The sequence below is a fragment of the Telmatherina bonti genome, assembly GCF_933228915.1.
Source record: "Telmatherina bonti genome assembly, chromosome: 4".
In the NCBI taxonomy this organism is placed as follows: Eukaryota; Metazoa; Chordata; class Actinopteri; order Atheriniformes; family Telmatherinidae; genus Telmatherina; species Telmatherina bonti.
The window spans coordinates 24099266-24117133 of record NC_136622.1 but is presented as its reverse complement, the minus strand read 5'-3'; the positions used below and the strand labels follow the sequence as shown (position 1 = coordinate 24117133).

Sequence of the window (17868 nt, the reverse complement as noted above, 5' to 3'; positions counted from 1 at the left end):
TGTGTGTGTGTGTGTGTGTGTGTGTGTGTGTGTGTGTGTGTGTGTGTATGGATTGGTTGCTCTGCACAGTATGGGTGTATGTTTGGATGTGGGAGGAAAAGGACTACAGTATTGGCAATAAAGCTGCAGTGGCTGTTTAGTAGAAGTGTTTGTGTGCTTCGTTCATAGTTCAGTGGTTGCGAGTCAAATCCTCAGTCAGTGCCGGAGTCTTCCCGCCCAAGATTTCCGGCTGACGACACACACGCATGCAGCATTGATGCGGATGTAGCGCCAGGCTGTCAGTTTCTTGAAGGTGGTCAGGGCACTTACAAATACATGTGTGTTGGTACAGTAGGAGTTCCAGTGGCGGCTGTCAATGCCCAGACAGCCTGATTTGGAACTTTGTTTGCCACCCTGTCCCCCAGGCCGCCCCCCACTTGCAGTCCTGGGGCCCCTGTGCGTGGGGGACACACAGATGGTCTCATAGAACATCTGTCTCTTCACCACATTGTTGATTGTTACATTGGATAGTACTGTCACCTCATCTCCTCTGAGGTCTGTGGCTCGAGTCAGCTTCACCCAATCACTCTTGGCATCACATACTGAGTACTCTCCCCGGTGGATGGTAGGTGGTCCTGCTCCACGCCTTACCCTCACCCCTCGCACCCCTTCTAAGTCATAGCCTTCACTTTCCAGAACATCATGCGATGGGGTCACCTCACTGAAGATAACACGGGGTGAAGGGCGGTAGTGTCTTTTAGAGAAGAGCTTGGGGTCCACTACTGGGCTGAAGGGGTCTGGGGAGGAATCCACTGATGAGTGCCCTAGAGCAGAGCTCCTGTTCTGCCGGTGTGTAGCTGACGAGTGGGGCCTCTTGGTCCTGTGGTGGCTGGTCCTATGATGATGCTTTGAAGTATGGTTGTCAGAAAGATGGTCCCTGGCTGCTGTCTCCTGTCGTCCTGTGCTGTGATTGGCTGCCGCCTGCTGTCCTGTTTTGTGGTTGGCTGCCCCAGTGCTGCGGCCCAATCCACCTCCCATGTTCAGTACAGCCTGGACGCTGATCAGGAGGAGCAGGACCAGTGGTGACGACCTCATGGGCACAGGTCCTGAAGCAAACACAGACAACATTTTAAATGCTTAAATTTCCCCAGAGAGCAACGTCTTTACAGATAGTGCTGGAGTTTGCTCTAAACGGTCTTCTGACTGATGTGGGTAGTTTTGTTTAATTTTACTTTAGAAGTTAAACTGTTTATTTGGAGATCAATATTTCATAAATACATGCAGCACTATACCAACTGTATTCACAAGTCATCTGGAGCAAATGTTTAAATCTAGCATCAGCAGTATAGTTCACAGGTCATGGAAAGGTTTTTTTCTGATTACGTTTTAAAAAAAAAAAAAAAAAGTATTCATTTATTTTTTGGCTTGTGTCACAGTCAAAGCAAGCTGCTTGGGTGTGTCTTGCTGTGGGTGTTGCTGTGGTGAGTGTTTATATGTACCTGTGGAATGTGTCCAGTTGAAGTGGGAGCCCCTGTGGACTCTAAAGCCAGACTCCAATGCAGGCCGGGCCCCTCATGCCTGCCATTTGTACTCCTGAACCACAGCTCTGTTAAAGACATACACACATACAGATTTAATATTTACGCAAATACATTTGACTTAAATTTGGAGTAATTAAACGTTTAAAGTTAAGGTTAACTCAAGTGAAATAAACCCTTACATTGAACAATAAAATTTTTTTGTTCAGTGTAATAGTCACATAGACCATTGACCTCTGATGTACTGACAGCTTACTAGGCTATCTCAGGGAGTCAGCATGTCAGCATTTGGAGGTCACTGGGACTGAGCAATGACAACAGATATTTGTTCTATCATACACAGGAAGAACTCTCAAACAAACAAAATGATATGTTAATGCTGCAAAGCTTGAAACACTTGACTACCCTTTTTTTAAAAACAAAAAAAAACCAAAAAAAAACCCCACAGTTCATTATTATTATTGTCTAATTCAAAGTACATATACACACACTCACTCTGTTTAACTTCTTGAGCTTTGACATGCCACACATTGGAATGTGAGGCATTTCACACCTCATTAGATGCAATGCACTATATACCCAGTATACAGCACCTTGTGCACCAAGCGATAATAAAACACGGATATGAACACATGCATTCAGACGGGTCATTCCTGCACTTCTACACACATTTCATGCATGTGGGAATGCATTTTAGAGCTTATAAGAATAATTGGCATTCTAGGATAATTGTGTGTGAAACACAACGACACTAACACGAACACTCAGAAGGTCACTGAGGTGAGTTGAAACGGACCTGCATTTTAAACATATCTGCAGTGTTTTATGAAAAGTATGTTGCAGGTATCGGGTTGGATTACCACAAGTCTTAAAAAAGAAGTAATTATTAGTGTTAGTTTGTGTATGAAGAAACTACCATTTATTATTACTTAAGCTTCGGTTGAATTCCAGTCCTAGAAAACGTGCACTAAAATCCTCCCATTGTAGCAGAAAATAACCAGTGGGGGTCAGTGTTGACTGCTTTGAGTTCATCGTGAACAACAGGCAGCCGCTGTCAAGCAGCTGAGATGCATCAAAATGTCACAGGCTCTGTTCCCATCAGAAACATCAAGTTGGCTGCAAGAGAGAAGTTAAATTCTTACTCAGGTATTTTCCCACAAGCTAAGAATGTTCAGGGGTGTGACTTTTTAACTTCATTTTGTTCTTTATTTTTTGCACATTGATCAACATTTTCTGTACTGGGTGACATGAAAAGCAAAGACAAGGAATAACCATGGGGATGTTTTCAAATATACTAGATGTTAGTTTTGCTTTATTCGCTTTTTCCTCTTCCTTCCATTAAGAAAAAAAAAAAAATCTGTCAGTAGCTGCAGATATGATGCTGATATATAAACAGTTTTCAAGGCCGATCTTAGGTTTTCCTTTCCTTGCTACCTTAAAAATTAATTCTAAATACTTTCATTTATCAAAAATCTTAAAAACCAATTACTTTTACACTATGTTAATGTTATATTTATCTAAATAAATACTTATTCTAACACGGCCAGAATGTCGGTTTTGCCTTATCTCCAAAACAGTCAAAGGATCTTGGATGACAAAAACAGATTCGGTTTTGAGGAACTGATTCATCAGTGACATCTTCCGACTTCAGTAAATTTACAATCTTCACAATCAAGACTTCACAATCAAACACACTCTTCCACAGATCTACACATATGGAGGTGGTCCAAACATGCAAAAAGCTGAGTGATCCAGGCTGATGGCCCAGGGTGAGCCTGGAAGATCCTAATGTTAAAAATATGTGGCTTGTGTTTAATACCAGAGGAGCCAGCATAAACACTGCATCACAGGAGCACAAGGGTCAGAGCAGTTTACAGAGCACCTCTGACTTATAGGATTACTTCAGCACTGGATCAGAATCTCTCTGACTATCCCGCTGAACCTTTAGCACAAATACTGCATATATAATAACAAACACGCACACATGCACAGAGCCATGCATACACAAGCTAGTGAGGTTCTCCTGAAGGCTGAAAATGGTATGGATGTCTTCCAAAAAGTGTTTGTTTTATGGTTTTTGCAGAAGGAGGACTACATTTATCTCGAGCAATTGTGTACTACTGGCTGCTCTGGAAGTTAAATATTTCAGCTAAACTTGAAAGGTGTTGACACAGAGAGGTTCAGAATTTAATGGTTGAAAAGAGTTTAAATACTTATGCACACATTGTGTTAGACAATAGAAAAAACATTTGATACAGTTTAGATAAAAATATCCCGTCATACAGTTTGTAAAACTTTCACAAGGCAGAATCTTTTGATTTGGATTCCCGGACAAGGATTTTTATTTTGTTTCAGAGAACAGATAATTTTGCTATAAGAAACAAATGTTCATTGACTGGAAACTAAAACCAGGAAATTGCATCCAGGAGTCTCCAGTAATAAAAAAATAAAAGCCCTTTTCAGGTTACATTTGTTTTAGCTGAATTCACTGATTGTCAAGGTTTAGACAAAGTGTTGAAGTAAGTAGACAAGTAAAGTCTTAATTTATATGGCATCTTTCAAGCATAACTGAAACTCAAAGTGCTTCACAAAAAAAAAAAAAAAAAAAAAGATTAGGAAAACAAATTGGCTTGTATGAAACTGACCAACTCACAGCACTGGTTTATATCAGGTTGAAAATCTCAATTGTCTACAGGTCGATGACAGCTTACGTGTAAATTTGAGCTACGTGTAACGAAAGAACATTTGAAATTCAGGAAAATGTACCTCAGCAGCTGTAGCTCAGCAGGAAGAGCAGTTGTCTTCCAATTGGAAAGTTGGGAGCTCAATTCCAGGCTTCCCCTGCTATGTGCCAAAGTGTCCCTGGGCAAGACACTAAAACCCCAAGTTGCCCCCCAATGTGTCTATCAGGATATGTGTATGTAAGTCGCTTTGGATGAAAGCATCTGCTGAATGACTACGGAATATTTGATGTTTTTACCTCAGTAGTGGCCTAAATGGAGCTTATTCATACAACATGGGAGATCTTTTCCCTCACATCAGCCCTCACCATCTGGGGTTTTCATCCTGCTATGCTTTCTCATCTCTGCTTTGTCATTTTTATTTTCCCATGCTGTCAAACTCATTTCAGCTGTCAATACAACTCTGGTCCAGTCAGTTTCTTGCCCACTTTGTTTTGAGCCAATCAGTCTGATCCTGAACAATTAAAACTGTCTTCTGTTAAGCTCTACAGACAAACCTTCATGCACTTTGCCACCTTCCCATTTCCACCTCTGATACCAGATGTAACTCTTACTTGTACATAAATACGGTTTCACATTTCATTAAACTGATCTCACTTTATTAAAATAAAGCCAGCAGTTTCACAGTGCTTTGTAGGGCTGTCTTCCCAGGACAGGATTCTCCTCTTCAGTATCTCGGCCAAAAACATCAGAAACACAAGAAAACTAAGAATGGGACAATGTTCAGTGGCCAAATTATGACAAAGAAACTCCAAAACTATCAAAGCAATAGAAATGACAGACACTGCATGATTCATATTTTCAGAGTCAACACGCTGTGGTAATAGACATCTGTATAAACAAAGCAGTTCAATATCCTATTATGAATCATACATTGAACAGGTGCCTTTAGGGAGGATACTTATGAGAACCGACTCTGAAGCTTCATCATGTGGTTTACTGTAAAGGAGGCTCCGTTTGACACAATAGGCAGCGAAGCTTTGCCAGTCAGTAAATCAAGACCTTTTATGACGTTTTTCACTTCAAATACCACGATGGCATGAGTGTGCCATGCACCACATGACACAGCTGGGTTAAGCAAGATTGCCAAAGCTGATGAAAGTAAACGGAAAGAAGACATAAGTCACACAGCTGTGAAGCTCAGAAGCACGAGAGGAAAACACTTCAGAAAGAGACAGATTATGAAGCCAAAGGCACTGGAGCGCAGCCACATTTTTATGCGTACCGACTTTGTAGTGTTAGCCAGTAGCACATTTTTATTTGGTTTGCCAGTCTACGAAATGATCTACTGATCAGAGTCTGGTACAGAGTTCCACATTACTAGTCTTTGTTAGAGGTCTGCAGAAGCAACACAGGTGGGCCAAACCACGGAGGAAAGGCATTGCCTGTCATGAATGTGTGGTTAGTTTACAGTTAGCCAGAGTTTCTTCCTATCGGTGCGACACATTAGTCATTAGTTACAAGTCATTGTTAAAAGATGTGCAGGAGCTACATGTCAACACTTCTCTCAAACAAACACAAAGGTCTCTCAGAGCGATGACAACTGCATCAGATTATGAAGGGGTGAGAAAGAGAGACTGACAGCAGCAGAGGTAGTGAGAAGGGGAAAAAACGAGACAGAGAGAGGGTGATGCAGAGAAAAACTGAGAAAGGTAAACAGTTTTTCTGTCTCTCATCAGCTCAGTGTAGTGCAGTTCCTCCTGCTGTCAACCACTGGAAATAATTATCAAGCCGGATGACCGCCAGATCAACTCGCTCCCTTGTACATAAGTGTGTCTTTCTTTGGAGAAAGCTTCCAGTTTAAATTCACAAATGTTGCAGAATTCAGACTTGATCCTCTAAAACAAATTGATTGTATAGTTATGAAAATGGTTGTGCCCCTTCCAGTCCAGTCGGTTTCATTCACAACTGCAAAGAAAGCTTGTCATCAATGCAAAGAAAATCTGCTTGTCATAGTTTAGATGAGGCGCCATGTGAAACTAATGCATAAGCCAAGATATTGCCTTGAATCAGGGCTCTGTCACGTAAAGTGAGGTCATGCAATTGTGTTAAGAGCACAATTAAATTGGACTCCGAATGTTTTGACAGTGAGCTTTTTTTTTTTTAAATTCTCGCTGAGGGACAGCAAAAGTCACACAGTACAAAAACTCTACCTAACTAGTTTGAAAAGCATAAATGTCAAATTGACTTTATGGCAAAATGTTAAATTCAAATTAGATGGGTTTTAAAGCAAACCAACACTTTAATACATAAAAATTTTGCAAAATGTTTCATTCTGTAGGTTCTAAAGAGGCCAAATTATAGTGTCTAGGTGTTTTCTTTTCTTTCTTTTAATAAGTTTACACACTTTTTATTTCAAGGTCAAACTATGTTTTATATTTATACTATATTTATGCATTTATACTATCATGTTTTTTAAAGCAATAATCCACCACTGTAGGCTTGAGGCTTGAAAAATAAAACAGGAGACAAGTGTAGTTATTAATATGAAGTCTGACTGTAGAAGTTAAGTGAAGATAACTAAATCTTCTTCTGCTCTACTTCTCACTTGATTGGTTACTTCAGTAAAGATTTTTCTAATGAATGAATGATCTCAGTTGCAAGCTACAGATATTTATCATTAAAGTATAAAGTTAATTTTATAAATTGTAGCCGACTCTTTTTGATGGAAACATTACTTCCATAGGGACATATGTCATTTCTGAAATTTCTATTTAGTGAGAAAACACTAATTTAGAAAAAAAAACCAAAACAAACTTGCTCAAGGTATAAAAATGGTTGCTTGGAAAACAATAGATGATATCTATGTTACTGTGACCATATATGTAGTTCTGGTTAGAGCAGGGAAGGGGAAGGGATTGACTAGTAATAGAGACATGCAGGTTCTTAAATTTGCCTTTCCAAAGAGAAAACGTTTTTCTTCAAATGGGTTTGTCTGAAGTACTAACAAGTACTAAGCGTTTTTCCTCCAGTAGATTGCACTCAGATTACTCTTAGTTGGAGAATAAGTTGGTTTCCTGACAAGCAACTAAAGCTAAAAGCTGCTCACAGCAGGACCAACAATCATGGCATGGAGAATACAACATCATTTTGGCATGAGGCAGTTTCATGGATGGGTTTTACACAAACATGTCACCATATGTTGCGGCACCATAGACTTGACCATTGTTGCAACATGGACGTTCTGTGGCTGAGCAAACAGTAACAAACTCATAAACTGTGTGATGCAGAAAATATGAGTGAAAAAAATCATAAAAGATGTTTTTATTGAAACATTGTGACATTAGTGAGGTTTTGCTTGTTTTAGGTTGTAAAAATAGCCAATAGTTATTCCATTTATAAAAACTGGAGTTTTTGTGTAATCCTTGGTTCTGGTTCATGTTTTATTTTGTAGTTTTCCTTGCATTTTCTGTCTACCTTCGTTTCCTGTTTGGCTTCATTTAGCTTATCCATTCCACTTGTGTCTCGCTGTTTTTCCTCTGTACATATACAACCTTTTTTCAGTTTCACTTTGCTGATTCATTGCAGTTGCTTCCCTGTATTAGCCCCTTGTGTTTGTTTTCTGAGGCAGTTGTTGTAGATTTCCCTGTTATTTGGTTGTCCTACGTTTCCAGTGTATCACCATTACCTCCATCTGCCTCTTGTCTGCATTTGGGTCCTCATCTCCACAGATGGCTTGTTACCCAGCTTGAGTTATGGTGCAGACCTTATTTTTAGCAGACATACTAACAAGTAAAAGAGCAACTAAACATACATGTTAATATGGCAGTATAGGCTCTGAATCATGTTTACAAAACCTTAATGGGGTTAGTCAAGCCTGTGATTAATGTATTTTAAAATAAGTACTGTCAAAAGTGCATTGTTGTCCATAGAGAGCTAAAGCCAAGAGAGGGACATGACTTGGAAACCCCTCAAGATGCTAGTGGAGCACATTGTGGAGTTCATTCTTTTTGTGAGGAACGTCCTGAATGAGGAAACCTGAAAGTTTGCCCACTCTGTAATACATTATGATGACTATCATGACATCATGACATTATGATGCACCAACATGGTTTGGCAGGCATTAATCAGCAGTGGGAGAAAAGAGATGTAAGTTATCTTTGTGTATGATCACTTCAAAGGTTTTCCGAAATCCATCCCTCTATAGATGAAGGTAGATTTAATTCATTGTGAGTGATCTACTGTGCTTGGTAACCTGCTGACATCACAGCAATGCGACAGAGATTTGGCCCCCTGGAATTCAAAACTAAAGCAAAAATAAACTGAACAACCAATAGTAATTCATGCAACATTAGCAGTTGCTGCTATAATTTATATACAAAACCATTCTTTAACTTGAATGGGCTCAACGTTGAAAGACAGCAATGGGCAAAATTTATCACCATTTGAGTAAAACCCAACACATGGTATGTGACAAACAGTAGTGACAGTGACAGTGGCAGTGGCGTGCATGGCGCTCACTGGATTGCAAGTCTCCATGTAATTTATTGGTTTATATATTTGAGGGGATTTTGACATTTTCATAACAGTTTGTGAGAGAAAAGGTATCAAGGGTGGAAAGTCAGAAGATTTTGGGTATACTAACAGAAATCTTGCTGTTGACTACAATACAAATGAAAAAGGCAACTCTGGGTGCATCTGGTTTTACAAACAAAGGAAACAGCATGGTGAATATCATCATTTGATGACAGACCTCAAGACTGATCCAGATAAATTTAGAGCCTACTTTTGCCTTCAATGAAAATTTACTGACTGGTTGTAGTGCTATGCGACGGCGACATCAGATGAACATTTTTTAATTTTCTTAAGCCCTTGTATGCACATCTACATGAGTGAGTGTGAAATTTCACACGAATATTGCATGTCTCTGCGCTTGGAGGAGGTCAAGAGGTTTTCGCTGCATTGCGCAACTCCCTTACAACATGAATGAAGAAAGAGCAATGTCGCCTACATGTGTGTCGAGCCAATAGATGCTGGACAGTATCTGTCCATAGCATTAAGCACTTTCTGAAGGGCAACTGAGCTTAAACTTCTTTGCATTTTTCAGTCAGCAAAGTATTCAATTCATTCTTGCAAGAATGTAAATAATATAAGCTGGTTTCTTTTGGGTTAAGCCAAAACATTTAAAAAGTCTTTGTTCGCATTTTGTTTTACATTTAAAATATTACTTATGCCCATCAGAATTCATTATTCCACTAATAATACAAGTTCACCCAAAAAAAGGCCTCATACTTAAATGCAATTTAATGTATTGTTAAGTCTGGCCAGAGTTCAATTCCTGGTAAGAGTCATTATGAGCTTCTACAAAAAATCCACACAGGTTAAGGGAGACTAATAAACTACACCTCCTGTGCAGATGCTTTTCTTCTTAAAGGTGGTAGAGTGAAACAATACTGACACTTCACATGTTCCTGGTGTACAGTTTGCATGTTCTTCTCCCTCCCTGTGACTGTAGATGTTTTCCAGGTGTTCTGCTTTCTCACACAAAGGGAGTATCAAAAGTCAACTTTAACGGTGACTCTAAAATAACTGTGGGAATGAACACTTGCCTGTTTCTATGTGAAAGAATGATGGCCTGTCCAGGATGTAACCTCAGCCCGCAACATCTGAACTCAACTGGAGCCTTTTAAGTCTCTGAAAAGAATAAACCCGGCATAGAAGAATGGATGGAATCGTTTTTATCTTAAGTTCTGAGAAAGGGTTTTTCATTGTATTGCAACTTTTTATTCAACTTATGAACATAGGTGCAGATTGTTCAATGGTCCAAATACTCATTTGAGACATTTTTTTTTCTCTAATTTGGCACAGAGCTAACAGTAGCTTTAAAGGCTGGTTGCTCACTGTCACGTGACAGATAACTCAGCTGCTGCACAGTACCCAACTTCCTGTTAAAATGATACACACTTTTGGCTCTCTGCCCTTTGCATTACATCTATAGTAGCTTAAAATGTAACTATACATCAAACTTCAAACAGCCAACTCTACTGCCGTGGTCCCTGGACATGGGAAGGATGACACATGGTCAAATTGACAGGCACACACAACCTGCCAAAGCGTTTTAGTTTTCAGTGAGACTACAAATGTTTCTAGATAAACAGAATAAAAGAACATATACTGTATGTTGCAAAGCTAACTGCTACAATATAGAAAAAGAAATATCAGGTTTTAACATCAACTTGTGTTAACTTGATGGGTTGACTGGGTGCAAAAAATAAAACATGCATGAAGGTAATTACATGCAAGGAAAAGAATTTCAGAACACTGACTTTTTACTTTAAATCCTGCCGGCAGTCACATGGAGATATATAGGTATATACATTTCCTTGAATGCTGCCCCGCTTGCTGATGCACTGCCAGCACATAACTGATATGTCAAAACTTTGAGGAATAATTTTACATAAACTCTCGTGCATTACAGCCAGAAAACTGGCAATAAAAAAAAACACTGATTAAAGAGTCTCCAAAGAACTTCACTAAAAACACATGTATCTTCTTTTTGCACAGACAGTTTTATCATAAAAGCATGTGTATGTCTGTTGGTTTATCCTGGAAGTATCAGAAAAACTGGGAGCTATGACATGGATGCTACTATGAATGAGTTGGCAAAGAGCCAGCATCTTCTTCCAGGTCTTTTTATGCTTTTTTTCCCCTCTCGTCTGTCTTTCATTTATCTGTCTCCCCATTTTTACTCCTGGAATCTGACCTGCTGCATACTTAAAAGCCAGAGTTAGCTTCCTGAATACATGACTATTCTGAGACTAACGGCAAACAGATTTCAGCTCCATTCAAGTGAGTGAATATTGGGTTGGATCAGTCTGATTTTATTTAATATTATCCAGTAACCCTCTTCATTCAAGATAAAATCCTTTGCCTCTTTTCTCTTAATGGCCATCTACAAATTTTACTGCCTTTGGTGAGTTATAATTTAGAAAAACAGTGGCTGCTGCGTCAGAAGCTATAAAGTAACATCAATAAAGACGTACGTAATTCACAAACTATTGGATTTAAGAAGAGTGTTCCAAAAAGCATCAGCCTGAGAAAGGGAGAAACGATTGGATTTGTACCTGCACGTGGATTCACCATCACGTGTGTTTAAGAAGGACACAAATCTGTGATGCAGGTTATCAAAGTTGAAAAGTCATACATTTACATGCATAATATGATCTTTAAGTACCTCTCTCCTTCAGTGTAACAAGATGTAAAGTTACAGCTTCACTATCAAAACAAGATATTCTTGTCAAATAGACTGAAACATACTCCAAGTAATCACAGACCTTGGCTAGCAATGTTTGGTCCAAGGTCTGGGCCAAGGTCTGAAAAATCCACTTTTTCAGCTGCTCTTAGTTTAAAACAGTGCTTCTTAAATTTTCTATCACATGCTCTCACGGAGGAACAAACATCCCCCTTCTTTCTTTCTTTGCAAATTCTGGTTGTTGAGATTTCCTATGTAGGAGTTTTCAGCATGTTAAGAAACTAGTGAAATCTATTGTAAAAAAAAAAAAAAAAAGTATCACTAATTTGCAAAACAACATCACAAGTTATGTCATACCTCCACCAGGTCAAAAACAATTGGCTTGCAGTAGTTAATTTTAAATCCAGAAACATCCATGGTTGTGACTGAAACGGTGGAGCTATGTGTTGTGTGTTTTAACACTGCGGTATTTACCACTCCCAAACCCACTAAACCAAAAGTGACATTGTGGTTCACTGCTGCACACTGTGGCAAACCCTTTTCTGCTATTGTACTGTTCTTGATAAACACATACACAGGCACACTAGGTTTAATTGGTAGTCTAGCCTTGGTCAAGTTTCAGCACAAGCATACTCAACTTGGTGCACAATGGCCATCTGCTTAAGATGCTGGAGAGTCCAAGCCTTTATTTCTGAACCAGTACGTCCATCTCCTGGTTCTACTTTGATTGAATAGAAGGTCCTAAAAGATGTTGAACTACAGCAGAAGTCCTCACATAAGGCTGTTGTCAATGAGGTAAAACCACAACCAGAACAAAATTGCGAAAAGCCATCTCTCCCTTTTTGTCCCTATCCGCCCCCCCCCTCCCTTTAATTGGGCCCATCCCCTGTCAACCCACCCTCTTCCTGCAGTGGACCAGTATATGTGGGAGGCCAGTCCTCCAGGCCTTGAAGGCAGGATGAACAAAATGATGAACATATTTTCCAGACCTCTAGTTTTTATGACCTTGACATTCAACAATCTTCTCATGACAAGTGGTTAATCTTTTGGCATGACCATGGTAATAACTCCCTCTTCCTGGTGAGAATCTAAAATCCCATAGCAGTGAAGAGAAAGGAGGACTGAAGACAAGAATGCCTGTCTGGCAATAGAAATGGATGAAGACAGAGGGATGGAGAGGAAGAAATCAGAGACATCAAGGGACGGGGAGAGGCAACAACTTATAGAGGGCGGGATACAGATGGGCAATAAGATGCTGTGGGAATTGTGCAAATGAAAAGCATATGACAGAAGAAGAATAAGGAAGTAAAAGGTTGTAGGGTAACGAAGAAGACAAAAACAGTTCAAGGACATAGTTGGAGGAAAAAAAAAAGTCTACAAGGAGTTACAAAGTACTCTGGGGTAAAGGCCAAGCATAGTTTCAGCATTGTATTTCTTCTCTCAAAGACTTGAAAAAAACTCTGCACGAATACAAAACAAATCAGATGTTTTTTCTGATATCGATCACTGACTAATGTCACTCTGACTCATTCTGAGTTTGATTGATTTTATAGAAGGCTATCTTTGATTTCAAGGCTTATCACAATTCTTTTGAGAAAATCAAGAAGGCTATGGATGCCTATGTGACACTTTGTGTGGTATGGTAAACAAAACAGTAGAGAAGCAACTCTGAGCAAGTCACGCAGGTATGCATGCATGAAGTCAAACGTGGGCGTCAGTAGACAGATGTGCTTTCTCTTACGTCCGTATTTTCCATGATGTTCTATGCTACTCTTGTTTTGTTCCACAAGCATAGGCGGGGGCCAGCAGACGTAAACTGGGTATATATTGCATCAGATATCAATTAATTCTTGGAATATTTCAGATTTTAATAGCTTGAGCAATAAAACAGCATTCATTTCATTTGGCGGGTAGTTTTGTAGAACTGATATTAAAAACAGAAAACAGTGCTAATAAAATCCCTTCTCAAAGCTTATAATGGTAATAAAGCAACGTTTTCTCACTGTAAGCCATTAGGGAGTTATGAATTCTACTGTAAATTAGTTGTAAAATTGGTTTTATATAAATTTTCTGTAGCCAGGTACAGTGGGGCAAAAGGTGAACATCTCATGTAGGGTTGAAGCCTTTTTTTTTAAGGTATCAAGGAAAATATGTTAAGCAACCACAGCTTAAAAACAACAACAAAAAACATAGCAATCTAAATTTACTATTATTGGAGTTTATTTGGCAGTTGTAAAAGTCTTTGTAGAGATATTTGGGCTGCCAAGACAATTATTTCTTTCAATGTTTCTGTTTCTGTGGCCTCCTGGGGAAGTTCAAGTACTTTTCTGATCAAATGGATTTTCTTTCTTTTTTATAAGCTTTTATGATAAAATGATTACTAAACTCCAGCATTAAAAGCTGTTTGATAAAAATAAATATTACTATAAAAACAGCACACAGACAGAAACGGTGAGTGTATTGCTGTTCACATTATACAGGGGTAGTTTTCTTTCCTGCTGTCCTTTATATAACAATGCAATTATGAAATGAGCTTCATATAACTATGTAAAATCTTACAATGTTCTTACTACAATTTTTTCGGTGCAAACTCCAATATATGCCCTACACCAGTGTTTTTCAACCTTTTTTTGGGCCAAGGTATACTTTTTTTCACTGAAGACTTATAAGGCACACCACAAACCAAAATGTTTTTTTTTTCCTCTTAAAAAAAGCCCACATTAATAATATAAAGTCATATTATCAAAGGGTCTTCAATAGAAATAGGATAAACACAAGTAAAAGGAATTTTATTATATTTCACCTGGGCCTCTTTGGATGAACACAGAGTTTCTTTTTAGACCACTAGGTGAAATTGGATAATTTCTCAGGGCACACCTGATGATCTCTCACGGCACACTAGTGTGCCATGGCACAGCAGTTGAAAAACACTGCCCTACACTGATACAGTAATGTCTTTGTTTAATAAAGTTTTCCATAGACAGACTCATTTTAAGAAATGTGGGATTAGTTATGATTAGTAATAACTACCAATGCACACTGGCAAAACTCTGGCGATATGATACATATAACAATATCATATCGATACAATATAGAGGTCTAAATGATACAATATTTTTCTATATAAAACATTCCCAAAACAGAGAATAAGACATTTGCATAAACTCATGGACTGTAAACAAACATACAAATAAGAAATAGTGGAGAATCAAACTAAAATGAACACATTTGTTTGGACTAATGACACCATACCACGCTTAAGAGCTTTAGCAGTATAAACACAAATACTGCAATCTGCCACTGTTGTAGGTGTTGGCTGAGTTTGTGCATGTGGGTCAAATGAGAGTTGGGCTATGGTATCATTGGTTCAGAGATGATGTGCACGGGTTGTAAACACTGAAATAAAACTGCATTTTCAGATGTCTTTACTCTGAGACTCAGTTTTAAAACGAAACATTTTCGGGTAAAAAAATTCCTGCTGTATGTGGATAAAAGATCTAAATGATAAAAGATTTAGTAAAAACATCTAAACTAGCCTCTGTGTGGACCTGGCCTTAGTTTTTGTTTTTAAATCTGACACTATGAGCCATGATGTACCACCCGTATCTGGTGATAAAAGCCGAAGCTGCTTATCAGTTTAAGCTTTATTCTCTGAGTGGCGAAGATCTTGCTTTGCTATCACTCCTTGTGTTTGTTTGATCACAGTCTCACACTGCTTGGTAAAAACTTGACCCTACTACTTTCTATTCTGTGTGGTCTCCACATCACTCTGTCATCACCCCCTCTCTGTGCTTCTGTGTCTCTCCGCCTGCCTTGCCATCCCCCACCCATTCACCCTCGCTCTCTCTCTATCGCTCTCTCTCACTCTGGCTGATGTCAACCACCTGTCTGTGAGGGACCTCCCAGGCCCATCCGCTGTCTGTTAGCAGCATGCCATGTTAAGTGTGTGAGCAGAACTGTGGTGAAAGAGATAAACTGGCTACTTTCCAGTAAAGCTCCATGTGTTGTTTTCTGTGTATGTGATAAATTCTTATTTACTGAGATCCTAGACTCATAGGCCTGACAGTGAAAGCATAGCAAAAAGCTATGCTTCCTACAGCGTCATCATACCTAGATGTCCACTTGATGCATCAATTTACCAGTAAGTTGCAATTATTGCAGAACCTGATGACAGAAACAACAAATAGTTTGTGGCTCATCTTTCTGCATTCTGAGCATTCCCACACACACGCCATTCAAATAAGTGCAGTAAGTGGATTCACTTATATCCTTGGGGCAAAGGCATGTGTGTGTTTTCATGCGTCTCCAACACAAACATAAATACATTCATGTATACATGTGGGTATTGCTCATGACCATGTGGAAGCCCATTCTTCCAATGCTAGTGTATTTAAATATATATTTCAAGTATGTACTCTGCTGATAGTAGGTCAATGAGTTTAAGCTAAAAAACAGGCACAAGCAATATCAACAATTGTGCTTCCATCCATGTAGAAACTTTAATATTTAAAGAAGCAAAAGTAAAGAAAAAGAATCAAGTATTTGATTCTGTTGATGGCAACAAGCTAGAGGTTCATGTCCGGACAAGCTGCAGTCAAACTACCACTCGGGATAAAGGGTAAGGAAAGTGTCATCACAACAATCCAAATGTACATAAACGCACATGAAACGGTTTGCAGCGAAACAATTCAAAACAGCAGACATGCACTAAGTCAACAGATTAAGACCGCAACACTGTTATTCTTACTGTAAGAAAGGTCTCAGCAGTTTGGTGATTTATCAGCTACTGTGTTTGTGCTGCGTGCACATGCATGTAAAGATAGTGAGCCATAGCTGAAAGTCACAGAGGCATTTAATGCACAATGAGCAGACATGTCTGCACATTTTGGTGTCACCTTTTTGTGTGCATATTCAGTGCACTCATGCAGTTGTACAGATACAAGAGGGGAACAAATAAAGCAAACACACAGACACACGCACACACACACACAAAGTTGCAGGCGGGCAAAACTCTTTGATGCGGTACCTGTCAAAATCAGATCTTCAGCAGTCAAACACTGACTCACATGAAGAGCCTTGAGTTCAGTGTTGGATGTCTGGAAAACTCCAAACAAAGAGGCGTATTATTGCAAATTTCGTACGGTGGAAAGACGCTGAAAATCAGGCCCATATGAAGAATATGCACGTCTGATAAAGATTCTATTCAAACCCACAAAATTAGAAATGTCAAACAATGTAAGCTGAAGTTTTGTTTTTAAAAACATTCTGAGGACTTGTTTGAAAAAGAATTATCATCAAGAATGACTACACAATGGTAATGTTACATTCCCAAATTTTAGATTTGTTCTGTGCTCTCTGCTCCGCTGCACCACAGCTCAGGATTCTTCCAATGAACGCTGCTTCATCATGCCTCAGTCTACAGGCCAACAGGGCAAGTTAAATAACAAGACACACTTAAAGGGAAAAGGCTGATAGTATTTCCATTATTTTATGCTCTGTTCTGTGCTCTCTTGCTCCTGCGTTTATGGTTTGAGATTCCGACCAATGATTGCCAGATGCCTGTTTTCCTGCACAAGCACAGACGTAAAGCCCTGAGAATGAACTCCGACCTGCTGCCTTTGCAGATGCTTAAGAACAGGCCTTTTCAATGGTTTGCTTTTCACAATATGTTCAGCTGTGTATCAAGTCAAAAGATGATTAAAGTTCCAAATTTTCATTTTGAGAAACGAATCCTACTCCCCTCTGAGACTGTTTTACTTAATTAAACATTTTATAATACAATGTTACACAATGCTATTTGTGTTTGGACTTCAGCTGTTCTACATCTAGACTTTCTAACAGTCAAATGTAAAAAATGATAGTTTATTAATATTATTGTTGTTTTTATTATTTATTTTTATGTGCTGGAGGAGAGAATTTCGTTATTGCAACTGTCAAAATGATTACTCTGATAATAAAAAATATTAGACATTAATTCACAGATGTTTTTTTTTTTCTGGTCCTTTGACTTGTATGATGTTTCCTTTTTGTTTATTGTGCCTCTATGTGTTGGCAGATTTTGCATTAACTGGAGGAACATACTGTATATACGGTGGAGGCTTTTTTATTATCCTTGACAATACATTTTCCGCAGGAAAACATTATCAATGCACTTCAGTCTGCTGCCATTTGGGCTTCTGCATATATATTATCCCATCAAAGTCTCCAGGGTAATGGGTTCCTTAACAGGGGTTTTTTAAAAAAACCAAACCAAAACAAAACCTCTTTGTTATTTCCATTTCCTTGATTTATTTAAATGTGATACTGAACAGCCATAGCTCTGCATAAAATCTTGTAAACCTGTCAAATGTTGTCAGACTGAGTGTTTTCAGCTATGTTTCCTACATAACTGTCTTTTTATTCAGTAGTTAATTTGATC

The 17868-nt window shown here is 38.8% G+C and overlaps 1 protein-coding gene across 1 annotated transcript in view; it reads right to left on the bottom strand.

Annotated features, from left to right (window-relative positions):
• ngfa (nerve growth factor a (beta polypeptide)) overlaps positions 1 to 17868 on the bottom strand; it is a 20971-nt gene continuing 3103 nt past the window's right edge. The window contains exons 2-3 of the mRNA XM_079239279.1: positions 1479 to 1585; positions 1 to 1085 (exon numbers count right to left, since the gene is read on the bottom strand). Of these exons, the coding sequence (XP_079095405.1) occupies positions 196 to 1074 (879 nt within the window). The 5' untranslated portion in view covers positions 1075 to 1085; positions 1479 to 1585 and the 3' untranslated portion in view covers positions 1 to 195. The remainder of the gene's footprint in view (positions 1086 to 1478; positions 1586 to 17868) is intronic.